This window comes from Lagenorhynchus albirostris, chromosome 7 (genome assembly GCF_949774975.1).
Source record: "Lagenorhynchus albirostris chromosome 7, mLagAlb1.1, whole genome shotgun sequence".
Lineage (NCBI taxonomy): Eukaryota > Metazoa > Chordata > Mammalia > Artiodactyla > Delphinidae > Lagenorhynchus > Lagenorhynchus albirostris.
The window spans coordinates 30,647,828-30,674,057 of NC_083101.1; the positions used below are offsets into that span (position 1 = coordinate 30,647,828).

General features: G+C 43.5%; 2 protein-coding genes across 2 annotated transcripts in view; both read left to right on the plus strand.

Moving 5' to 3' along the window:
• The window catches only part of GRIN3A (glutamate ionotropic receptor NMDA type subunit 3A), a 149,428-nt gene extending 125,854 nt beyond the window's left edge, over window positions 1-23,574 (plus strand). Inside the window, exons 7-9 of the mRNA XM_060153366.1 lie at window positions 17,107-17,271; window positions 18,635-18,711; window positions 23,235-23,574. Coding sequence (XP_060009349.1) covers window positions 17,107-17,271; window positions 18,635-18,711; window positions 23,235-23,574 — 582 coding nt within the window. The remainder of the gene's footprint in view (window positions 1-17,106; window positions 17,272-18,634; window positions 18,712-23,234) is intronic.
• PPP3R2 (protein phosphatase 3 regulatory subunit B, beta) lies at window positions 4,698-7,081 on the plus strand. Its single transcript, XM_060153647.1, is given in 4 exon segments — window positions 4,698-4,710; window positions 5,947-6,224; window positions 6,600-6,696; window positions 6,699-7,081. Coding segments are annotated over 4 exon segments (771 nt in total).
• Window positions 23,575-26,230: the final 2,656 nt, after the last annotated feature.

Genomic DNA, 26,230 nt, shown 5'->3' on the forward strand with positions numbered 1-26,230 from the left:
GCCCTGTAAAGGAATGATTGAATAAATGTTGTCCTTTCTTCAGTGTCTAAGGCACGGTCAGATCATCTCTTCACTTCATCTAATACCATGCTCTCCCTTGACCTCCCTGTTCTGGCCACACTGGCCTTTAAGTTTGTCCTACTTGATATGCTCTTCCTGCCCCAGTGCCTCTGCACGTGGAAGTCCTTCTTCCTGGAACACGCATCCCTGCCTAAACATCCAGTTAACTTCTCCCTGAGATTTCAGCTCAATCATCACTTCCCCAATTAAAGTTCTGTTAATCTTTCTGACTAGATTAAGATTAAATTCCTATTGTGTTACTTCTCATCTCTGACACTCACCACAGGTGCCCCTGTACATTTATGGGCATGATAATTTGGTTCACGTGCATCTTCCCTACAAACGGTAAGCTCCATGAGGACAGAGACAGCTGGGAAAGTATCTGCCTTAGGTCACTACCATATGCCTCTCATATTGCAGATGCTCAATAGATATTTGTGTAGAAAACAAGTAAGTACTTAAGTATATTTGCATGTGTATATATACAAACAATCTACTAGAATTAGAATTTTCTAGACAAGTCTCCAGTAGGCAATAATTGTTATATCTACCATATTTGTACCTACTATGTGCTACACACTGAGTCTAATACTTTATGCATTTTATCTCATTTAATTCTGAAAATGATGCTATAAGTTAGCAATTGTATCCTTGTTTTACACATGAGCAAACAGTGGCTCAGATAAGTAACTCTGCCCAAGATCACGGAGTTGTTAAATAGCAAAACTATGATTGAAAAACCATATATTCCAAAGCTCATATTAAACACCATCCCAGAATTACAAAAGAAAATCAAGCATATTACTCCTGATTCTTTTGAATATACGTGATAAACATAAAAGACTGAGCAAATAGTGATAACAACCTTAAAGCCATACCACTTACTAAACTGTAGATTTCTCAAGGGACTGTGTCTTGTTCACCACAGAAAATTCCATTACCTGGCAGAGGGCCTGGCACATAGTAGGTGCTCAATATATATGTGTTAAATGGATTGTTTTATTATTGAAGTAGAGTTGACTTATAACATTAGTTTCAGGTGTACAATATAGGGATTCAGTATTTTTATAGATCATACTCTGTATAAAGATATTATAAAATATTGCCCATATTTTCCCTGTGCTGTACATTACATCCTTAAATCTTACTCATTTTATACCTAGTAGTACCTCTAAATCCCCTTATCTTCCCTTGACCCTCCCCCCACCCCTCTCCTCAATGGGAGCCAACTAGTTTGTTCTCTGTATCTGTGAGTCGGTTTCTGTATTATAATATTCATTCATTTTATTTTTTAGATTCCACATATAAGTGAAAACTGTATTTGTCTTTCTCACTCTGACTTATTTCGCTTAGCATAATACCCTTTAGGTCCATCCATGTTGTTGAAATATTTGTTAAATGGATTTAAACTTCAAACAAGGTTTGTCACATCCAAGGAAGATAAAACACATAGAGCCAGAGTCAAATTTCTGCTTTGGAGAAAGCAAATAAAGGAGTAGGAAAGGGAAAAGTAAGGAGACAAGGTGTAAAATTTCTTGAGCCCCTAATGTGCGCTGGTGTGCTCTTTTAGTTGTGTTGTTGGTTTTTTTTAAGTTTTAGATGTTATCCCACTTAAACCTATAATAACATTATATGACACCATTATAGTATTTCTGAGTTGCAGGTGAGAACTCTGATGCTCATGAATGCTTTTAAACTCACGGCAATGTGGTTCCACAGTCTACACAGTGGCTACCTCAGTACAAACAGATGTTAAAGATGGTGCCCAGCAAATCACAGAAAGGTGAGGGCTTCCAACTGTAAAGCTCCCAGAGTGTGTGAATTACTCAGAAACTTGTTCTGCTGAATAACTTGGAAGATGAAGCTTTATATGAGCCTCAATTCTCATTACTTCTGTTTCTATTTTATTTTCCAGTGTCAGTTGTATTTGCATGTAACCCCTCACAGTCCTTTTCCTGAAAACTCTTGAGGAAAAAAAAAATGGCTTACTGAAATGGAAGTGGTGTCAGGATCCTGATTTCTTCCAAAACAATCAGCCAGTCCTTTTAATGTGCTTCCTGCAGTGAATGTCCAGCAATCCAAATCCCCCCACAGTGATAAATGGAAAGAGTGACAAATAGTGTTTTCCATGGAAATGACTAAGAATAATGGCTGGAGAAAACTGAAACAATGGCATTGAGTCCCATAATAATGCTGAACTACAAAGTTTATAAAATGTGGAACAATGGGGAACTCGACTTCACACTGACTAAAATTTCAGATCCAGCATCACATTACCTCCTCTACAAGGCAGGAGTAAAGCAATTCTGATTGTGCACCGTTTTATTTCAAAGAAGTGGTACCATCTTCCTGGTAATGTCTGTTTCACCATTAAATTAGCTAAATCTTGGGATGATATTTCTCCTTCTACATAATATTTCTATATGCAATCCCTCATCTCACTCTTAGAATATATAAAGCAGGTGATTAATATCACCACTTTACAGATGAGGACACTGAGGCTGGGACAGTAACAGCTCCTCTAAGAGCTCACAGCTCATGGGGCAGAGCAGGGACTGGAACCTGGTCTATTTAATTCCTATGCTCTCACCACTGCCCCTCGCTACCTCCTAATACCACACCGTATAGAGGAAGACACTTACTTAAGAGTTTCCACACTGATGACTCCTTCCTAAAGGACAACCATCAAGGCATTACTCAGGAGAAAACCAAGAGGACTCCATAAGAGCACGAGTGAGGTCCGTCACTGCATTCCTCAAGCCTGCGATGGAAAATCTGCCATCAGCCCCCAAAGAACAGTGCCCTGGAGGAGCTGAAGTTAATGCTGGCTAAGGGCTTAGAGCAGCGATTGGCATATTGTACACGGTACACAAGGAGTGTTCATTAAATGAATGCACATACACTTAAGTGCCCAGGCTGCCAAGTATTCTTTCTTTAAGCCTTCATCTCCACCAGCAGGGTAAATAGTAATAAAATTAGTAATAATAAAAGCAATAATAATGATTTATCATATTGGCTAGTAACAGTTTAATCCTCATACAACTGTTTAAAATATATTATTAGCCCTATTTTACAGATGGGGAAAACTGACATTAAGCAAATTCTCCAAGCTGTTTACTGCTATTAAGTGGACAGTTAAGATTTGATTGCCCTATTGTTACAGAATGCAAGTCCGTGTGCCCCACGCGCAGTGAGGCCAAACAATCCCAAAACACTGGAATTTGGAACAGAGAAAGGTTGATTACAGGGCCATGCAAGGAGACGGGTGGCTCATACCTTGAAAACGCCGAACTCCCAGAAAGCTTTCAGCAAAGCCCTTTTATAGGAAAGGTGAGGGAGGGGCGTGGTTAGTTGATGCAGACTTCTTGGTGTCAGATCCTTTGTTCTTGAGGTCAAGATGTTCCCGTAAACCTCACCAAAACAAATGTTATTCTCTGTTCTGACAAGAAAGGGAAGGGTAGGCATTTAGTTCTGTCTCCATGCCTCCTTGCGGCTTTTAACACTTAACAAATTCTGTAAGCAAAGCAACATCATTACCCCTCATTTTACAAGGTCCCAAGGCTCGACTTTCGCCCTCTGAGGCCCAGGCCCTGGCTAAGAGGAAGGGGTCCCTGCAGGGGCCGGTTACCCTGCCCGGGAGCGTTAGTCCAGCACTCAGTCTGGGTCCTCCCGCCAGTGCCCAGCCCGACTGAAGAGGCAGAGCTCAGCTGGCAGCATCCTCAGGGCCAGGTCCCCAGATCCTGCGGAGCCGTCATCACTATAGGGAGCCAAGTGCCCTGGACCAAGCCGGCCCTCAGGCTCCTCAGACCCCCCAGACGAGGGCCGGGTCCCACGGACGGTGACCCACGGTGACTGCCGCCGCCACTAGGTGGCGGAGGTGGGGATGGGGCAGAGGTTCGCTGCTGCCTCAAGGCCTGGGCCCGGCCAGTAGGGGGCCATGGCGAGGGCTCTGGAGCTCTGCAGGACACAGCCCTCAGCCCGTCCGCGGGGGCCCCGGCTCACCCACCAGCTCGAGGCCAGAGGGCCTGGAAGGGAGGGCCCCTGAGAGAAGACCGCGATTCGCCTCTCACCGCACTCTCTACCATGGGGACCACAGCGCGGCCAACTGTCTGCAGAGCGAGACCTCTAATCGCCAAAAACTAACGGTCTCGCGGTCTCGAGGTCTCGCGGTCTCGAGGTCTCGCGGTCTCGAGGTCTCGCGGTCTCGAGGTCTCGCGGTCTCGAGGTCTCGCGGTCTCGAGGTCTCGCGGTCTCGAGGTCTCGCGCTAACCATCTTGGTCTCGCGCTAACAGCCGCCGCCCCGCCCCTATTATACTATTCTAAATTCTTTCCACCCTACCATGCTTCTTTAAGACCTAGTTAATTCAGTCAGGAATTAACTGTGTAGATCTAATGGTAAGGTATTCCATGGCTTTGTTGTGCCAGTTTCAGCATGGTTACCTATAGGCTGATATTTTGGCTGAACTAAAGCACAGAAAAGGTGGCCACCTTTTTTTAAATGAGAGAGGGTTTGGCCCCTTCAGTTTGATTTAGTGTCCTGGGAGTCCCCCAAGTCCCTCAGAGCTGCATTGTTCTTGAACCAAATGTATTTTGTATGCATTTGGAGTAACTGATGTCTTCCTAAAGGAAGAAGGAATATGGGAGGCAGGGGTGAGATTCATCTTCAACAAAAAAGGACAAATCCACTTCAAGCAACGAGGGAAAGAGTGAGACAGCCTAGGGACCACTTTTACTCTGAAAATATGGCAGAGGCTTCTCAGGACACATTACAGCCGTTCCCCAAATTGGTCTGCAGGACAGCCGCCAGGCACTAGCCCAACAAAGATAAAGACTGGGTATGAGAGGATGGATTTGAAGTATTGTAATAGGGTGACAGAAGCTATGGTCTTGGGACCTGTGTCTTCTTGAAAAGGGCCCTGAATTCAGCATTGTGTATATTCCTCAAGAATGTGTTACTGCCTGTAGATGATCCATGTGAGAAATTTTGTGTAATATCTGGGTGGTCTCTTACAAAGACCCTGAACCCCATGTTCTGAAAAAGGTCATTGGCCACTGTACCAGAAGGATGTCAATCCTGGCTTTCCCTCCCAGAGAATTTAGGAAAAACAGTTGACCCTTGAACAATGCCAAGGGCTTAGGGGTGCCAACCCTCTGCTCAGTGGAAAATCCTTGTATAGTCAGCCCTGGGTATCCTTTCTCAGTATCCCCGATTCTGTCTCAGAGGATTCAACTATCTGCTGACCTTGTAGTACTGTAGTATTTACTATTGAAAAGTATCTGCATATAATTGGACCCACACAGTTGAAACCCATGTTGTTCAAGGGTCAGCTATTGATGTATACATGACATCAATGCTTTGATGTATTATCTCATCTAGTCCTTACACTAGGCCTGCAAATAAGCATCAAGAGCCCCTGCTTGCAGTTTACACAGTCATTCAACATATGTTAAGCACATACTGCATTTCAGACACTATGCTGGGGATACCGCGGTGATTAATACAGCTGCGGCCCCGCCCCCTTGGAGTTTAATTTCCAAGGGAAGAAGGAAAAGTGACACGAGAAGGTTTTTAAAAATGGCAGGAGAGATAAGGGTTAAGGTACCGAGAGAAGGAAGAAAGCAGGTATCCCTGCCCTTAGCCTGTCCCGGGCATTCCCCCTAGCTCCCCTCTCCTACTTATCTTCCTATCTTACCCCCCACCCCCGCAAACTCCCCCCTCCCACCCCCTCTTCTCCCCCTGCTCACCCACTCCCCCGCCTGGCTCCCAGAGCTGCCCATTTTCTTGCCTGGTCGTGCGAACGGGTAGGGAGGGGTGAGAGGAGACGGTGCGGGGGGGGTCCCACGACCCCCCCCCTAGCCCCCCCACCCCACCTGGCGGCGTAACAGTCCTTCTCCAGCCCTGCGTGCGCCCACCGCCCCTGCTCCCTCCCCCGACCCAATGTCCAGACTGGCTCCACAATGGAAATGAGTCCAGTTACCCAGTAGAAATGTGCTGCCACTTTGACCAAGACGAAATTAAACGGCTGGGCAAGAGGTTTAAGAAGCTGGACTCGGACAGTTCGGGCGCTCTGAGCGTGGAGGAGTTCATGTCCCTGCCGGAGCTACAGGAGAACCCATTGGCGCAGCGAGTGACAGTCGTCTTCGACACAGACGGCAATAGAGAGGTGGTGAAGAACCTAGGGGTAAGACGGGAATAAAGACATAGACCTACTAGAGAATGGACTTGAGGACACGGGGAGGAGGAAGGGTAAGCTGGGACGAAGTGAGAGAGTGGCATGGACATATATACACTACCAAACGTAAAATAGATAGCAGTGGGAAGCAGCCGCATAGCACAGGGAGATCAGCTCTGTGCTTTGTGACCACCTAGAGGGGTGGGACAGGGAGGGTGGGAGGGAGGGAGACGCAAGAGGGAAGAGATATGGGAACATATGTATATGTATAACTGATTCACTTTGTTATAAAGCAGAAACTAACACACCATTGTAAAGCAATTATACCCCAATAAAAATGTTAAATAAATAAATAATAATAGAGAGGTGGACTTCGGGGAATTCATCCTGGGGACCTCCCAGTTCAGTGTCAAGGGAGACAAGGAGCAGAAGCTGAGGTTTGCTTTCAGCATCTACGACATGGACAGGACGGCTACACTTCCAGCAGGGAGCCCTTCCAGGTGCTGACGATGATGGTGGGGGACAACCTGAAAGACTGGCAGTTACAGCAGCTCGTGGACAAAACCATCATCGTCCTGGGCAAGGATCACGGTGGGAAAATATCCTTCCAGGAATTCAGTGCTGCGGTCGGAAGCCTGGAGAGCTACAAGAAGTTGCTGACAATTGTGCGAGCTTTTATAAGAGCACCACCCAACAACGACTTTCTCTTTCTTCTCAAAGATCAGCTCAAGAGGCCCAGCACCCGTCTCTCTGACCTGCTGGGAAGTATTTCTCTTTGTGAAGCAACATTTTCTAGCACCAACCTCTTGCCCACCTCAGTGTTATGTATTCTCCTGGGAATGCCCTAAGTCAGGGAGAACATAATGAAGGAGCATGGCGGGGGGGGGGGGGGGGGGGAGAAAAGGAAATGGCTTTTATGAACGTATTTTCTTCTTTGTTTTGATTCAGAGGCCAAACTATAAAGAGTGAAGAATAACTTTTAAAGTTCAAAAATAAGAAAATATACATCTTTTCCTTTACTTCTCATGGTTTCATATGTGGGGGAAAATTCCGAAAAGGTGTTAGGTGAACTGTTTTCATTTACTTGTGGTGTTCAGGCATCTTTTGACAGGTCGTTATCTACTTATTGTGGCAACAGGGATGAATATATTCCTCTTGGCTGAGCCTCTTTTAATCACCTCTCTCCGGGCAACAAAAACCCATCTTTCGCTTTTGAAAGCCGCAGCCCACTCCCCATGGTACATCCAGAAATCCCCGAGCATGTCTTGAGGGTCAGGAATCCAGCTAGGCTCCTCCTATCTCATCGCTCCAGCTCCTGAACAGTTTCTTTTCAGAGCAGAAACTCAGGGGTCTTGTAAGAAATGCTAAGACTGGACTAAATGCCCAGTCAAACGATCAGTCTCCGTGAAGGTGGGTTTTAAGGGTTGGCTGCCCACCCCAGTGTTAAGTTCAGTTCATGGGGCTTCCGCTCAAACAGGGCAGAGAACTTCGTAGGAAGCTCTCTCACCTCCAATACTCAGCCCCACTCCAGTTGGAGAGAATAGGCCACATTCAGAGTCATTCTTCCCACAAGCAGAGGCAGTGAAGATTCCAGCTGCAGTGGACTCTCCCTAGGATGCTGAAGCGGCGTTGCTCCTGGCACTCAAAAGATGCAGAGATGAGCAGGTACACCTCTGCAGCAGGGGTGGACGCTCTCTACACTAACAAAGCTTACTTCTTAAAATCAGACCTGGGCCTGGCAGGGAAGGCAAGAGCTCTCTTGTGGTGGGAAGCCTTTTCTCTAATGTAACAGTCAGCCCAGAGTCCCTCACACCCTAATAAACCTGCAGCCAAGGGGTGCGCTGGAGCCTATTCATACTGGGTGAGAATCAAAGTGTGCACGTCCCTCCCCAACCCCGTGTTCAGTGATGTCATGTCGATCGCTTGAAATCAGCCATAGTGGGAGTAGTAAGTACCTCACAGAAAAAAGCAGAAAGTTTTAGTTGTTTTGCTTCTGCTTGTTTTGGAGAGCCAGTGTACCAGTAAGTACACTGCTGCCTGCACCCTAGATGTTACCAGCTCTCTGTGGTCCCACTTACTACTGTCAGGTCCTGGAGAACAAGCTGTCCTCAGAAGAGCTGGGACAGGACTGGTCCCAATGTCTGCCACTTTACATCAGGCCTGTTTCTCACAGTGGTCCAATCCCCGTAGAAGGTGCTTAAGGCTCTCAGAATACCAGAATAATGAGACGTACTCTCCCTACATGTACTAAGCCAAGGGACAAAACCAGGTGATTTTTCTCAGGACAAGAAAGATCTCTTTCAAGATTAATTATCCTTATATTTCGAAGAGGCTGGTAGCTAGTCTTCCCTGCCCCCATCCCCCCGCAAAAATAAAACCCAAAAGTGGGACAAGTAAATCCACAAATTGAATTACTGTCCGAGCACCCATCTACCAAGGCACCCTGCCATACTTTTTATTTAATAAATTACTTATGAACCACAAAGAATAGGTATCCAACCCCTTAACTTTCTGCGCAGTCCTAAAAAAAATGTATTAATGATCAGTAAATGCTCCCAATCCTGTAGTTGTATGAGTCTTACCCCCATTTCAGGGTAACATAGTTCAAAGACTCAGACTGGGTTTGGATGCAGTTACAACTGGGTTTTTATCACAGTCACTTCTTATTAGTTGTGCGAGCGCAAGCATGTTACTTAACCTCTTTGTGTCATTTCTCCTGATTAAAATGAAGATCCACCCCCAGTTTATTTTGAGGATTCAAGAAGATTAACCATGTAAAGTGCTAGAGCACAAAACTTTCACGCTACCCATGGCCTTCCCTTCCCCCTTTGGTCCTCTTCTACTAGATCAATATATAAGGGAGAAGGAGGCCTCTTGGTTCCTTTCCAACACTTACTTAGTACTTAGCCACACCCACTCTCAGATTAGCTGGACATTTGTGTGATCCTAATCCAGAAAGGAAACAATGGAAATAATGTCAAGATCTTCCCCACCCCTGCATTTGCAGAGGGGATAACAGATGTCTTGACTGGAGAAAGTTTAAAAGAGTGAGACTCTCATTCTAGCCCAACCTATTTGACTTTATGGAGGAAACCTTGCATGAGAAAAGTGAGCTTGTGTAATGCCAGGGAAGAGGATTTCTGAAAGAGAGACATTATTTTTATACTCTGCAATGTGCACGTTAAAATATGGAAATTAAAAATTAGGACCGAGAGTTTGAAACATGTTGGATTACATGTTCAAATTTAACAAGAGGAGGAAAACTATTTCAGCTCCTAGAGTGGCTGGAATTCACAAGCTAATTGCTTGATCAGTCTACCTAATATAGTTACCCAAGCCTTTGTGGCAGTGACCTGGAACTGTGAGCCTGTTTCTAGCTTCAGCAACTAGAAAGATCTGACTGTATGAATATTTGGGAAGAGAGATCACATTTACTTCCAAATTAGAACGCTTTGATTCTTCTCTTTGTTAATTGCCAGTTGCCAACAAATCTAGTTCTGTACAGTTCCTCGGGGTAATAATAGTAGTTAATGCATATTGAACAGCTGTTCCAGGTCCTGTTACATTTGTTATATCATTTAATCATCATAACAACACTGTGGGGTGGGTGCTATCATCTCAGTTTTACAGATGATGCTATGGAGAGATCTAGAATCTTCTCCAAGATATCCCAGCTGGTAAGTGACAAAGTGAGGACTTGAACCAGGCTCTGTGACCCCAAATGCTGAGCTTTTTTCACCTCACTCCATTGCTTCCTATTTTTATGGTTTTTGTATTTACCTGCCTCAAATTATTCCTGATAGTCTTATTAATATAATCAAACCAAGCCTCAGTTTTTACAAAGAGGTGAATTTCTTGTCAAGGAGCAAGCAGCTTCTACCTCTTTGGTTCTATACAGTGCAAACAATTAAAAATTAAAAGTATTAGGCAAGGCAGTCTTACATCATCATCCACCTCCATCTCATCTTGAGAAATAAGTGACAGTATTTAGATTAAGCTGGTAACAGCAACCAATATGTTTTGAGGCTGTAGACATCAGTAACACTACGTTGTTGTGAATCATATATTAATGGATTGTGTCTGCTCTCTACCATATGTTGCAATCCCCAAACCACTAGACACTTCTTTTTTTTTTGAAACGTAGGAAAAAATATGGCCTTAGCATAGTTGGTTTATTCTCTAAATCTATCTTGCTTCGGAGGAATTCTCAAGGAAAAACCTTCAGGAATTTTTTTTATTACAAATTCCATTCTTCACTTATGCTTATTGATTCTCTCTGTTAGGATTTAAAGTGGTTCGTGAGTCTGGCTACTATGTTTTATCTATTTTGCATGCCTTGAAAAGGGAGAGGCTTGGATGTTTTTTAAGACAAGGTGGCACCATGATAAAGGAGTCAGGTCGCTAGACTGAGAATCGGAACTGGACCTCTCTCCTTTCGTACTGGCTGCCCTAGCTCTTCCACTGGCTGGTGACTGTGTAAATAGTGACAAACCATGTGTCAGCTTTAAAGCACTAGCTGATTCATAGTGAAAAACCATAACACTGAAGCAACAGGAGCAGCCATAAAAGCTGTGTAGATAAAGGATACAATCTGACAGCTCTTAGACTAAATCTGACACACAAATAAGTTGTTTTGTTGTTAATTTTACATGGTGTTTGTTCTCACAATGTTTTGTGTATGTGTGTGTGCATGTGTATGTTGCCAACATTTTTTTAAAATATAGGATTTTGAGTAAAAATCAAAATTAGCATAAAGGAATGCAGACCACCCCGGGATGGGAGTGGCCTTTTACTGGCTAAGTTACCTCTGCAGCATGGGGCTGAAATCAAAAGTCTCAATAAAGACAAAGCAATATGTTCCACTCTTGTTAAAAAAGCTCAAGATGGACTGAAGTGTTCATTATTTTTCAGAAATAAAGCAATTGGTCATAAAACATCCCAACAATTGCTATTTCTAATGACTGGACAACAGAAGAGTTTCCAATAATCAAAACAAATAGAGCCATATAGAATTCAAACACCTGTATAATAAAATCTAACAAAACAAAGCTAACAGGAAAACTTAAAAATTGAGACACATATGTAATGTGTTAGGAAAGGGGTTAATAGCTTTTTTCAGTAAAAATCCATGCCTTTTCTGAAATGCGTAATTGGGCAAATCATATAAATATATAATACATACCTGGGGCAACAGGAAAAACAAACATGAAAAAGTAGCCAGAAAAATTGAATAAATACAAATCAGAATACCTAAAACAGGAAAAAATGATTAGTTGCAAAACAGGGTTGGAGAGGATGTGAGCATCCTGTGCAATGGGGCATCTTGGGAATCACTGGGAATGGTTTTCACACTCTTGAGGACCATTTCACACATCACAAGGCATCAGAACGGTTATATGATCTTACCTGGTAATCCCACCCATTGCAATATATATCTCAAAGAAAGGATCAAAAATGATTTTTTAAATGCTATATGCAAAAGATTTTTTATTGTGGCAGTATTTATTATATATATATAATAAGTAATATTAAATACCTGACAGTTTGGGAGTAAACTCAATTACGATAAAATAATAGTTACTGATAATATAAAGCTATTAAAGTTAATAAATAAAATAACTGTATAAATCCATAAATTTTTAGATTAAATTTTTTAAAAAGCATAATTGTTATATTAACATATAACAGAGTTTACAACTCTGGAAAATATATGTGCATATGGTTGTAGTTCAGAGGAGAAAATGAAGAATTGAAAGTATATAGTAAAAGGATAATGGTAATCACCTCAAATTTAATTTTTACAAATATTTTTCTGAGTTATTTTATTAATAAATTAAGACTTTTCAAAAGACCGCACAGTGGAGATAATGTAGCACATTCAGCACCAGGTCCAAGGCTAAAAGATGGTTTCCCAAACCTAGAAGGGGCGGGGGCTCTGGGAGCACAAGGAACAGAAAGGGGGCATCTCCTCAGCAACCTGGGCTGTGCCATATTGAGGAGCTGTTAAGCAGATTCCAGGTTAGAAGAGACAGAGGTGCCACAGCCCCCAGGACCAGGGATGTGATGGGAAGTTCCTGCGGACCCTAATTTTACTGTCCATCTAGATTATTTTCTTATCCAAATGTGTGAGCACTGTTAACTTCATTCATGCAGTGTCTCCCTGGATTTTGCAAATCACTCTTTGTTTCTTTTGTTGAATGTAATCTTTCAGTCTTTCAGTCTTCATTGATGAGAAAGTTTCAGATTCTATGAGTGAATATTTTCTTTATCCCTTTTCATGATTGTTGTTACAATTTTTTAGAAATCCCACATGATTACATCGCACAATCTTACCCCATTGTCTCCACCCAGGCAAACTCTCTCCCGCGATAGCTGTCCTTGGTACCTCTGGAGCCCACACCTCATGCAGGTGGAGGTCTCCAACTTCTGTGCCCGTCCTCCCACCCAGACAAAGGGCTATATGTACAGACACAACGAGTCTGCCAAATTTTATTGAGCTACTTTCTCTTCTGGGCAAAATAGTGGGGTGTTAAAAAAAAAAAAGGAAATCATGTCTTCGAAATTAGAAACAGCATTTGCTTGCTCCTCATCCTGCTTCCAAGTATCTAGGAGAGGAATTGAAAGCAATGATTACAGACTCTTTAGAGGATCAGAGAAAATGGGTAGCTGCTGTGGAGTGGGTGATGTGGAGTGGGGGCTAGGGAGGCTTAGATCATAAGATTTAACCAGTAACATCTGAGGCAAATGATGACTGAAATACTTTAACTGCATTCCTTGCTGGAGTTTTCAGAACCTAGTCAGTTATCTAACCAGCTGTCAGATGTTTCAAGGGTCCACATCTGAGCAAGATGCAAAGGAGGGTTTAGCAGCAACAAAATTGGTGGTCTTGGCCTCTACATGTCACTGATGATCTAGGCAGAGACCAATCAGAACCTTTGATAGTACAGGCATCACCCTTTATCTGAATCTAGTCTGTTCCTGGAAATATGTTGGCTGGTAAATTTCCAGATGGTAGGAGTCCTTTCTGTTATCTTGTATGAGATGAACAATAAAGCCTTCCCACCTCATTCAAAAAGCCCAAACAGTTTCCCTAAATATCACTAAAACATTCTTAGACATTTATTAGTGTTTAATATCTAATGCACAATGCATGGATTGTTATATATGACAATCCACCAATGATTTCTGCATAATATGAAGCATTTAAAACACCAGTTCTTCAATGCTTAATCAGTGGTTATTCATGTGTGCATAATACAGAGTATGCTTTCCCACCACAGTACAGTGGATATATATTAATGTAAATGAACAATAAAATAAAATGTTAAAGAAATATAACAAGTATAAATAACATTTAGCAAAATAAAATAAGCAAGCAAGACAATTTTTTGAGTGGTTACGTATTGATTAAAGAGTTAATGGAGTGAGATTGGATGGGCTAGAGTGAGCCTGTGAAGGACTAAGTGAAGCCATAAATGCCTGAGATTTGCCTGTGGCTAAATCCTGGGACAGTCTTCTCTCCTTGGCTCTTGAGACTCCAGACGTGTGTGGCTGTGAGCTATCAAATGGGATAAAGTAATGGGATGAAGAAAATAAAAAACGTATGTCTGTTTGCATTTCTTTGCTTCCATTAATACAGCTCTTGACAACATGAGACTGGGCTGTGATTGCATTTCTGAATGTGATGTTTCTGCTCCTGTCACTTGCACCTGCAGTCATTATTTTGTCTGCATCACTTAAATTTATTTTAAAGATTGACATTGAATATTCATTGCTCCTCTTCTTCCTCTGACAAGTGATAAATGTCAAGTTGAGCAAGTTCCACTCTATCAGACAAAAAGTTTTCACTTGATAACGTGGGGCTGATGCACATATGTAATGCATAGCGCATTGAAGTAGTGTGGTCCTAGGGGAAGGACAGCTGAATTACAACTGCAGCGGTACATCTTATCACTGAGACCCAGACACAGTATAAACATTTTCATTGGTGCCCAAAGGCAGATTATAGTGTTTTCTATTCAGATGGTGAGTTCTGAACAAAATTTTTTGCAAGTTGTAACAGGGAATAGTAAGAGTTCAGATAGCAAGGGGCACCTGTGAATGGTGTTCGCTTGAAGGCAGTGCGGGCTTTGGCATCAGACAATCCTGGATCCATAGGCTGGCTTCCCCATTTATTAGCTTGTATGATCTTGGGTACGGTAGTTAATGAGCCTCAGTTTCCTCAAATGTAAAATAGGGATAATAATACTTGACTTACAATGTTATTATAAGATCATAATATGCATATATGGTGTCTGGCACACAGATGTCCAATTAAAAAAAAACACAGCAACTACTTCTATTAGTCTGTTAGCATGTGGATGTAAACAACAGAAATTTAAAGAAAGAAATGTATAAAATAAACTGAATATAGCCTCTTTGTTATTGGGATAATAAGAGGAAAATGAGACTAATTACTGTTATGCACAAAAAAACAGAGGGAACATCATGCTTTTAAAAGCAGGACGATTCACTGTAAGTTACATTTTTCTTCTTCATCTTGGCAGCACCTTATAAGAAAGCAACACCAGTCCGTTTAGTGTTTTGCTGAGTGTTTGATGCTGTTAGTGTTAATGTCCAAAATTAATTTCCCCAGTGCATTCTTCATCCACAGCAGTAGTAATTGAATCCTTCTGTAATAGCCGTATCCTGTACACACTACAACAGGCCCAGGCCAAGGGAGGTTTTCAAACACATTTGTGTAAACTTTCTGGAGGTCAGGTTGGTCACCACTTGTACAGAGATGTCCCAGGAAAAGCCCTCGTACCCGAGTAGCCTTCAGGGTCTGATACACCTCTCACATTTCCTAGACCAGCATTTCTTGTTCCCTAAGGCTGGGCTTCCTCCCTCATTCTCAGGTGTCTGCTAGTTTTCCTGTCTGTGTCCCAGTCTCCTAAACCTGGTGCATATTCTATGCTCCTGCTCACCTCTAGTCTTTTCTTCTTCAGGGATCCTAGCACCCATCTTTGGTCCAGAGCCACTGCCAGAAGTAGTGTCATGGAGGAAAAGAGATTCCATGACCCAGGCTCCCCCAAAGACTGAAATCTCCAAACTCTGTCTCTGAGTCTGGGCCCCCAGATAGACTTCCTGGCATACCACGGAGGTCTAGCCATGTCTGAGCCATCCCAAATGGCTGCTTCTCCAGGACTGGAGGTAGAGGTGGGGAGAATGAAAGAAAGGAAGACCCATCAAGAGGATGGGAGGATCACTCACGTCAGTCAAATGAGGTGGTTAAGAGTGTAGGCTCTGGAGCCAGACTACCTGGGTGTGAACTCCAGCTCTGACCTTTACTAGTTATGTGACCTTGGACAAGTCACTTCATTCTTTTGTTCCTAAGTTTCCTCACCTGTAAAATGGAGGTAGTAACAGTACCTCTCTCATAGGTCCTTAGGAAGATTAAGAAAATTGCTACATTGATAAAGAGCTCAGAACTGTGCCTTCCACATGTTAAGTGCTAAATAATTGTCGATGATGATGGTGACCAAAAGCCTCCAGCAAAGGAATGACACCTAGGCTCCTTAGCATTGGTTTGTGTGATCTTGGGTGAGGTGCTTAATCTAGGCTTGCCTAGTGCGGGCCTGTTCCTCCCTCAGGACACAGGCCTCCTGCACCCTACCCCTGAACACAGCTCTCTATTTCACAAGCCCCCAGATCACTGTGCTGGAAGTTCATGTCTTTGTTACATTCTTTGTTTCTGCTTCCCTCAGCTTAGAGTGCAACTTTCCCACCCGAGCCTCCACATTCTACCTCCCTTACTTTAAGTCTTATCTCATGAGCCAGCTTCTCTGCAAAACCCAGGAGGCGTGGATCAATTTATCATGGGGTATAAATGTTTGCTTCCTCCCCAGATTCAAGCTGATTGAAGGCAGGGAAACAACCCTCCTAACTTCACCCCCCAGTACTTGGGAGAGTGCCTGGCACATAGTAGGCACTCAAGGTATCAAATGTCTTTCTTTCTGCAGGACTGACTGGTCATCGATGTCGTAGACTGGATGATACGTATTTCATAAGGACTTCGTGTAAATCATTTAGCAAAGTGCCTGTCACAGGTGTTAAAGTTATTATATTTATGGCTGTTGTTGCTCTTTTGTTGTAGAGTAGAAAGAGCCCAGGCTTTGGAGCTACTAAACAAACATTGACTTATAGACCAGCTTTGTCACTTAAATGCTGCAGGAACTTCAGTTTCCTCAACTATAAATTGCAGTTATCATACCTATCTCGGCGCAAAAATAAAAAGTAAGCAATCAACAAATAGGTCCCTTCTCTTTCTCCTCTGTGGCTGTCTAATTTTGTGACCTGGCTCAATTCCCTTCACTTCTCTGGCCCAGGTTACTCATCTTGAAAATGAGGACATTCAACTAGATGATCTCCATGTTCCCTGGCAGATCTAAATGTCAAAATTATTGAACTCATCATCTTTTCCCCTTAAATCTACTCATTCTCTGTCCCTGAGAGAGGTTCTTTCCTTGATAACTATTTAATGTTTTGATATATTAAATTGTTTCAGTTTTCAGTCTCTCTCGATGTCTATCTCTCTGTGTCTCTCTTGAGACCATAGGGTAGTCCAGATGCAGGGCCTCTGCACGACTCCAGAAACCATTCATACAGTAGGACTGTATGTGAGTAGCACCCCGGGAATTGTGCCCTGCAGCAGCCCTCAGTCCTGGATGGATTCCCTTCACAGTGTAGTTTAGTGATGTCTGCGGAGCATGCAGAGGAACAGTCTCCAGCTTTCCTTGGGTCCCGCAAAAAAGAATCTGCATCTAAGAGTGAACAATCGTGGGACCAGATGAAGCATCACATTCATGGCCTTTCCTTTCCTGTTCTGCCACAGACTTTGCAAATGGGCATCAAACACTTCTCTGGACTCTTCGTGCTGCTGTGCATTGGATTTGGTCTCTCCATCTTGACCACCATTGGTGAGCACATAGTGTACAGGCTGCTGCTCCCACGCATCAAGAACAAATCTAGGCTGCACTACTGGCTCCACACCAGTCAGGTGAGTGCCACAGGCATCTTCCTCCAATATTCCTAAACGTCAGAATTCCCAGTAATGGGAGAATCCGGGGCCCCAAGTCAGACTGACAAATGACAGGCTACCAAGAGAACCAGGGTTGTGTAGACACTCTCAATGTACAAGATGGAGTTCCCTCTATCCCATTAATTCACTTGCCCCTTAAATTAAGCTATCCCATAATGCTCGTGCCTTTCATATAACTGTCCACTGTTGCTCACAGTGGAAGCAATAGCATCGCTTTTAACCTGGTGACAGTCTTAGTGACAGTCTGAAGAGATGGTGTGAAAGATTTGTTTCCTATAGACTCTTTTCTTGCCAAAATTGAAACCCATTAAATGAACTCGAAGTCCACTTCCCTTTAGATGAAACTACCAGCCCCTGTTCTCACTGCATTTCAATGGTCCAGAGCTTTGAAGTCCACTGGTGCCAAGGCCAAGCTCATAGGATCAAAGTTCCTTCATGTAATCCAGACAACTACACACTCACTTACAGAGAGAACTGAAAATGTCAGGCAGACCACCATTCAAGCGTATTCCTTTGCACATCTCACCCTGATGGAAACTGGCACTGAGAGCCAAAATGTACTCCGAAGGCTTTTACTGATGAAGGAGCTCTAGCAAAGGCAGCAGTTCTCCCCGGACCCCGCCCCCCAGCGCATTGTCCAGCGAGGCCGGAGGAGCCATCCTGACCTCCCAACGACTCCCTCCTACTTCCCAGTGCACTATCTCAGCTTCTCAGTAGTGAGGCTGCCAGTTCTGCCACCTTTGCCCCCTGCATTGTTATGCGGACTCGCTGCTTTGTTAACACAGTACTTTTTTTCTAGATAGGTCACTATCATTGGTTTGGTTACATGTGAACCCTGTTGTTCCTACTTTCATCCTAGGACCTATTTGGTCTCCTAAGGAGGACTCTGCAGACAACTGATCCTCTCCATTGTATGTTAGCATGATTAATTTAATTAATCAGGAGTTCTTACCTTCTTTGTTTTGGCTGTTAAGAAGTCAGACTTAAGTTTTTGACTCACCTTTAGCAATTGTGCCAGGCCCTTTGCCACGTGTTGGTTATGATAACTCTTCTTTATATCACATACCTTTTTACAACTCAGAGTATTTCTAAGCTTCCCATCAAATTACTTTTCTTTCCTCCAGGTAGAATAATAACTTATAATTAGAATTTTTGCTCTCTTGAGATTTGGGACTGAATATTGATCTTTTTTCCGGCATCATTGCTAAGTTGTTTAAAGAGGCCTAGGTTTGTAGTGAAGAGATTAAATCTCAGGGGGTACTTTGTCCCCTGGTTGCGTGTTTCTAACAGTCTCTGTGTGTGCATCTGTTCTTTCTGCCAGAGATTACATAGAGCACTAAACACATCATTCGTGGAGGAAAAGCGGCAGCGTTTCAAGACTAAGCGTGTGGAAAAGAGGTAAGAAGAGGCCGGTTCCAGGTGTCATTTATGTTTGTTAAAAGTTTAGAGATGTAACTGAGACTTCATGCTCAAAAGGGAAATTATGTATAATGAATCAAATTGGGACCAAGTTGTTGATAAACACCATCAGTAAAAATACGTGGTCTCAAATACAAGTAGCACAGACAAAATAAAAAACATATCTGTACATAGATGGACACTGAAATGCAGTAGAGGCAATATATGTTGTGGTTTAAGTGCTGGTGTGATCTCTAAGGTCAAGCATCCGGATCCAAATACTGACTCTGACACTTACAATATGTGTGGTCTTGGGCGAGTCCTTTATTTAACTTCACTATGCCCCAATTTCCTCACTCGTGAAAATTAGATAAATAGAGTACCTACTTTCTAGAGATGCTATAAGAATTCAATGAGATAACACATCTAAAGCCCTGAAAACAAAGCTATTTTAGCTATTATTGTGTACAAAATACAAGTTAGACTTAATTCATAAGTACCACAGGCAGTTTCATGCAATATTGCCCCTTTGGCACGTTTCCACTCCCCACTCCTTTCCAGCACTTCTAGGAATATTTGAAATATGCAACAGACGTGTTCTGTTTAACCCATTTCCCGGCACTGTTACTACAAACTCCCCAGAAAAGAGCATCGCATTAATAGGAAGCAACAAGCATTAAATGCATAGTTGACATTTGAAAATTGAAACTCTGCATCTTCCCCACATCCAGCCTGTGGAAGACTGTTGCCTCATTCATGGTGGCTAAAGATGTTAGAAGCATTTGGGGCTAGTACCTGGCTGGCCTCTGTTTCATGCCTAAGACAGCCTCCTGGTTCTTTCTTATGTCCAGAGGCCTCGGTTTACAGCATTTCCTCCAAGCAACTCTGTCATCTATGGCAGATCCTCAGCTCCAAGCTTGGCTTTCTGGGTAATTTTAAAACCTGACACTCACACTTCTTATTCACAATAGAGGACAAGGAAAAGGGGGTGGAAAACATGATTCTTTTTCATTGTTTTTACCTCCTTGGGGACTGCTGCAGTCCCCTTCTCTGTAATTTGCATCAAGCTTGTCAGAATCATTTCCGTTATCTCTTAAAGCCTCTCTTTCCAGGCAGCAAGCACACCCCTCTCTCCCTCAGGGTCTGTGGTCTTCCTGTATCACGCTGCGGCCCCATCAACAACAAGCTGCCGACCAATCAGGTCACAGCTGTTCTACGTCGTGTTACATATATTTTTTTTCTATAATTATTTTTAACATAAATTTTTAACGAGAGAGGAACACAAGAAGACATAGCAGCAAAGACACCATCTCATAATAACAAAGCATTTGTTTTCCAGCCATAATAGAAACAGGGAGCTGCCAGTGATCCCATTTCCAACTGTGAGATGACTCCTATTCACATTTCTCTCACCTAAATTCAGAACCAAATGCATCTTTCACTCAGCTTATCCATTTTTGTTGGCAGATTCCCTTCTGAAATCCCTTATTTTGAGAAGGAGCTAAGGCAACACACCCTCATGGCTTATTGGGCCCATGTTTCCTGTGGTACCTCCCTACACCCCAACACCCACCTGTAACCTTTCAAACGCAGTGAGTGTTTGAGGGCTCACAGCTGTCACAACTCTTCTGAATGGTCTAGTGGAGTACTGAACCTCAGCGTTACAAAATTGTCCTGTGAAAGCTTTTTAGTGTTAAATTCAGTTAACTCACTGGTCGCCTTACACTCTAAGGCTGAGGAAAGCTTGCAAACCACAATCAAAACACTCTAGAGGCCAACAATATAACACGTTCATTTCTTCCAATTAGACACCATATCTGGCATTCAGCACCTATCACCTTGCATTCATAGGTGGCTCAGAGCCATGTCATATCATGTCAATCATCAGAGCACTTGTGATGCTGCCAGCTAGAGTATGTCATGGAAGCCAGCTTTTGCTTATTCTTCTATATTATATTCCCAGATATATGTACAAAGCTCTGGAGAAAACCAGATTGGCTAATTCTATTTGCCTGATTTCTGAGGTTGCCTGGACATTCTAGGAAAATGTGTTGATGCCTAACTCCCAGGTTTTCCCCACCATGAATCATTCCATGATCCTAGAGTTAGGTCCGTTGGCTCAAAAACTCTCTCCCTCTTTTTTCTTTGGAAGAATATCTATGCAAATACCTTTATCTGCCGCAACTTGACATCCCTCCCCTATGTTTCTTATTTATTGAGTGAATAAAATAATAGATAAATGAATGAATTACTAACATATGGGTTTGAGGAAAGGCCTGGGGAAATTATGGGCCATGGTATGAAAAGATTTTGCTCTTTTCTTTAAATCAGAGGAAAAAGGTAGATATTGCAAAAGACTATTATATAGTCCTTAGTTTATTCAACATGTAATTTCATGTAAATTTTGGTCTGTCCTTCACTCCACTGGGTTTCCAATACACCTCCTCTTTTCTCTTTCCTCTCACCTCAAGATATACAAAAATTGTAAACCATATATATATATATATATATATACACAAATAACACATGCCACAAACAAGATTGTTTTGAAATTATTCACACTCAATAGTAAAAGATTTGAAGGAAGAATTAAAGGGAACTGTAAGGCTAGAAGGAAAATTATATCCACACCTTTGACCCAGTGTGAAGACAATGGAGCTGTAAGTGAGCTCATTATAGAACTTTTACCCAGCCCAGGGCACAGGAAAGCTGGGCTGTGGTACTCCCTGCTCATTTATATGGGCCTTAAACCATGAGAAATGTTAAAGAACTGCAGAGTGGTTTGGAATGTGTTTGTGTGTTTTAATGGCTCGGAGCACGTATCAATCAGTTTTTGCTGTGTGAGAAATCATCTCAGTTCATAATGTTTTAAACAACAGCTAGTTGCTTATGAATCTATGTGTCAGCTGTGCAGGCTACTGATTTGGGCCAAACTTGGCTGATCGTGGTCACATTTGCTCCTGTGTCTACAGCCAGCTTGGAGAAAGGAGGGAGAAGCAGAGGGCTGGCTGGTCTAGGATGGCCTCGGCTGGTCTAGGATGGCCTCAGCTGGTCAACAGGGAAGACTGGGGACTCTCTCCGATGGTCTGTTATCAACCACCCGACTAGTCTGGACTGGTTCCACTGTAGCAGCAGGGTTCTGAGAGAGGCAGTGGAAGTGTGCAAGACTTGGAACCACCACCTGCCACTTCTGCCACTTTCTATCGGCCAGAACAAGTCATGAGACCAGGCCAAATTCAAGGGGGAGGGAAAGAAGACTTTCCCCTGGAATCCCCCTTGATAAGGGTGAGTTGCTAAGTCACACTGCAGAGGGATATGGATGAAAGGAAGAACGAAGGATTAGGACCACTTTTGCAATGCACACAGGGCAAAATGAAACAGGATCACCCTAGTTAAGTCCTTGTGTTTTTGTTCTTATCCATGTAACTGAATCAACACTTAATTATCTCTCCCTTTTCCCCTCCCCTGCAGGTCCTTCCCTTCTCCTCCTGGTTAGTAAGAGTCCAGGAATAGATTCTTGATTCAGTTACATGGATGGGAACAAAGACACAAGGACTTAATAGAGTGTTTCTATTTTGTTTTGCCCTGTGGTAGATTGCAAAAGTGGTCATAATCCTCCTCTGCCTCCTCTTCCTCCTTCTCCTTCAACAAGGCTAGAAGAAATAAGCAGCCATGTGCTTAGGGCTCTAATCTGTTCTTATAGCAAGAAGCTCTTCTCATTGCATCTGTCAAAGTGCATTTCAGAAACCAGACCCCCTCTTCCTGTGCCTGGTCAGCAATAACTCTTGCTGTCTACAGCCATCTCAAGGATGGTGGTAGGTGGCTCGACACGAGCCTGAAAGAGGATCCTGAAAGAGGATCTATTTCAATTTGACTTTCATTATTCCAGCAAGAACTTGAGGCTCTCTTGGGTCTTTTTTTTTTTTTTAAGCTTCAGACCTCAACTGTCATTCTCAACTCACAAAGTCATCCCTATACTGGGACACTTTGGGCTGAAACCTGCAGCTTGTATGCTTTTATTCTCCTCAAACTCAACTAGTAAACATCAGGGTTGTCCTGCGGGGCTAGGGATGAGTCATATTAGAGTATCTACCAGCAGGACCATGCTTAGAGTCCAGCAGCTGAATAAACAGAATCTCATTTCTACTGAAGCATCATCTTCGTAGCCATGAACTGTTTCAAGTCAGTGCGGCTTTCTGAGCCTCACTGGCAGGAAGAGAAGAGAAAAGCATCTAAGGTTCTTCATAAAAGAATGTGCCATACCCTGGCCCATCAGCCCTCCAGGTGCAACACCCATTCCGGTTTCAGGACAGCATGAGACTTGATGAATCACTGAACATCAGCTGAAAAGAATTACATTGGCTCCTTTTATTCCCCGACACTCCAGCAGGCAGTCTGTCCATGGTTTTGTGACTCCATCTCTATCTGCGTACCCAGTTCCGTATTACTCACAAGGAAGTAGCTAAAAGATGGGGAGAGCTGCAGAGTAGAAAGTCAATCTAAAGTGTCTCTTGGTTTCCTAGGTCCAATGTGGGACCCTGTCAGCTCACTGTGTGGAATACGTCCAATCTGAGTCATGACAATCGACGAAAATACATCTTCAGTGATGAGGGGGGACAAAACCAGCTGAGCCTCCGGACCCACCAAGACATCCCTCTCCCACCAAGGAGAAGAGAGCTTCCTGCCTCGCTGACCACCAATGGGAAAGCAGACTCCCTAAATGGGGCTCGGAACTCAGTGATGCAGGAGCTCTCAGAGCTGGAGAAGCAGATTCAGGTGATCCAGCAAGAGCTGCAGCTGGCTGTGAGCAGGAAAACGGAGCTGGAAGAGTACCAAAGGACAAATCGGACTTGTGAGCCCTAAGTGGCCACGCTGCTCTTTTCTCAGTTCCTGGCCTTCTTCTGAGCCCTTAAGACACTTTGTAATGCTCTTTTGTAACTACTGACCAAGGTGGGGGGAAGCTGAGGTCTGGGTCTTCTTAGAGGTCAAGTCTGCTCTTCCTAGCCTGCAAAGCAGCAGCCAGCCTTCTCAAGCTCATTCCTAGGTCTCCAGGGTAGGAGTCTTCCTCAGAGCAGGAATCTTACATTAGTCAGAAGTAAACACCGTGTGAGGGATCTGCGAATAACCAGACAACCCCAGCTCCTGTTAATCTTTTCACCTGGTGCCACAGTAACATTTCTGGTTTTTAGCCCTTTCTCTGCACTATCAACAAGAGATAAAATTGTTACTCATACCTGTGTCTTACTGGGTTGTTGGTTTTAATCTTAGTATAGAGCGGGATTATTCAGGGTTGTGACTTTTGCTATAACTCCCCAGTGTAGATTTGTTCCACAGTCTGAATGGGGAGCCAGGGAAGAGCTAGAGAAACTTAGGACAGGAAGGTGGGTACTTAGAAAACTTAACTGAACTCATTCACATCATAGCAGGCCAAGGATTGATTGGATCAGGCAAGAGCCATGTTTTTGAAAGGGTCCTGGATCTCCAACATCATCCTGACTAACATTTGGTAGGAACATGTTTACACGCCACTACGAAAGGGAACAGGGATGTGGTGAGCGGAAAGAGCACAGGCAGAAGAGGCATTAAAATGTATACCATGCTTTTCAAACGAAAGCTCTGGGCCAGAAAAGCAACTTCGCTAAGGAATGAATAGGCCCATACTTCTAATCTAATTAAGCATCTCCACTATAGTGTGTGCCTTTCAGAAAGGAAAGTGAGAAAAGCAAGGCAAGGATGTGGCCTTAGGATGAAGCTGGGATATTCCTGCTAATTGCCTGCACAGGACATGTGAGCTGGCACTGTGAGTTAAGGGAAGATGTTCTGCAATCCATATATTTGGCTGTTTTCAGATCAGCAGTCACCTGTGTCTTCGCTATAGGAATCCCAGAAGTGAACTTCAAGCCTGTGAACACCACAAGCTTAAACATTCAGGAATGTGCCCTGTGCTTTTCATATCTATATGGATCACTAGCAAGTCAGTCTTGCAGCCTCACACCCCCTCATCTGTGAGAAACTGTGAACAGGCACTGGTCCCTCTGATTCTCCCCCAAACCCCATCTAATGCCCCCGAGAGATTGATATGAGTAAGCTGTTTCCCCTCTGCCTAGGCATCCCTTTTCCAGTGTGCAAAGGCTTGGACACGCAGAAAGGGAAAGGAATACGTGAACTATAGAACTTCAGTTCTCAGTCACCTAGGAACTCATTAGGATGCTGACTGCATGAGATGGGAAAGGGGGTGGATGTGGGCTCAGAAACCTGTTACCAACACTCCCAGGTGACTGACATGCAGCCTAAAAATTACTCTTCAAGAAACATTGTTCTAGAAATTTGGCTGCTCCAGGCATGGGGAGAATTGAGAAGAGCCTTTCTGAGAGTTTCTCAAAAGGCTTCAGCACACACCTGATGATTCACGGTCCACACAGCCACGCCCACCCCAGGACACCATGTAGGACTAGACTTCCTTGTCTATCAATGAATTGCTTTATCTTCTCAGTTGCTTATCATCTTTGCTCCACCCCAATCAGTTTGAAGGCCTACAAAGAGTTCTCAGCACTGTGCCAAGCACTGTGCTCTGTAAGCTGCAGATCATTGGGAAGGCTCCTCAATCACAAAATTTCTTCCCCTACTTTTGGATGCAGTCCCTGCATTTCCACCAAGAGCTGCCCAGTCCCCCAAGGAAAGATAACACTTTAAGCTGCAATTAGATAAGACTCCAGCAATTAGCTGTCTGAGAAAACCCTGGGGTGGATATAAGCTTACAGATTCTGATGAGGGAGGTGGACGGGTTCTAAAGTTAGACTTCATCAACCTCACAGATGAAACAGTTCAATAATGAGGGAACAGTGATCCCTGGAAACAGAAAGGACAGCTCTGCTTTGAAATGCCCATCCTCCCGTGTTCTCACCCCAGACAACAAAGTAGGTTTGCAACTGCCTTTGGAAGAGTATGCCCCTTAGCCATCCCCACCCATCTGCAACAGCTAAGGATGCTCTAGAGACTCTGCCATCATGCTCTGCACCCCTAACCTCTGCGCAGCCTGGAAGGCTGACGTATAGGTGTACCTCAACTCACGTAACAGCCATGCTCCTAATGTTGTACCTGGACATTTTTTATAACTCAGCTCAGATTCTGACTGTACTTGAGAAGTTGGCTATTTAAAGGAACCCAGAGGTGACTTCTTTTGTAAAGAATCCTTTTGTAATGCAATTAATTATCCCGTAATGTATTTGTTTTGTAAGTTTGGATTTTTGTATATCAGGTTTACCTTAAGCTTCTCTACTGAGGCATTCTGAGCAGTGGTGGTAATATGCCAGATCACCCTGTCTATCCACAAACATGTAGATGACCAGGGCATGGCTCCTCGAATACCTTCTGAGGAACTACCTGGCCAAAACTGCGGCCAGGAGGTGGCCAGAAGCAGCAGGAGCTGAAAGCAGGCTTACTGCCGTCAGCATTGCTTGAAATGCCCCCATGTTCTGGACAAAGAAAAACAAAGCATAATCGTTTTTGTTGAAATGAT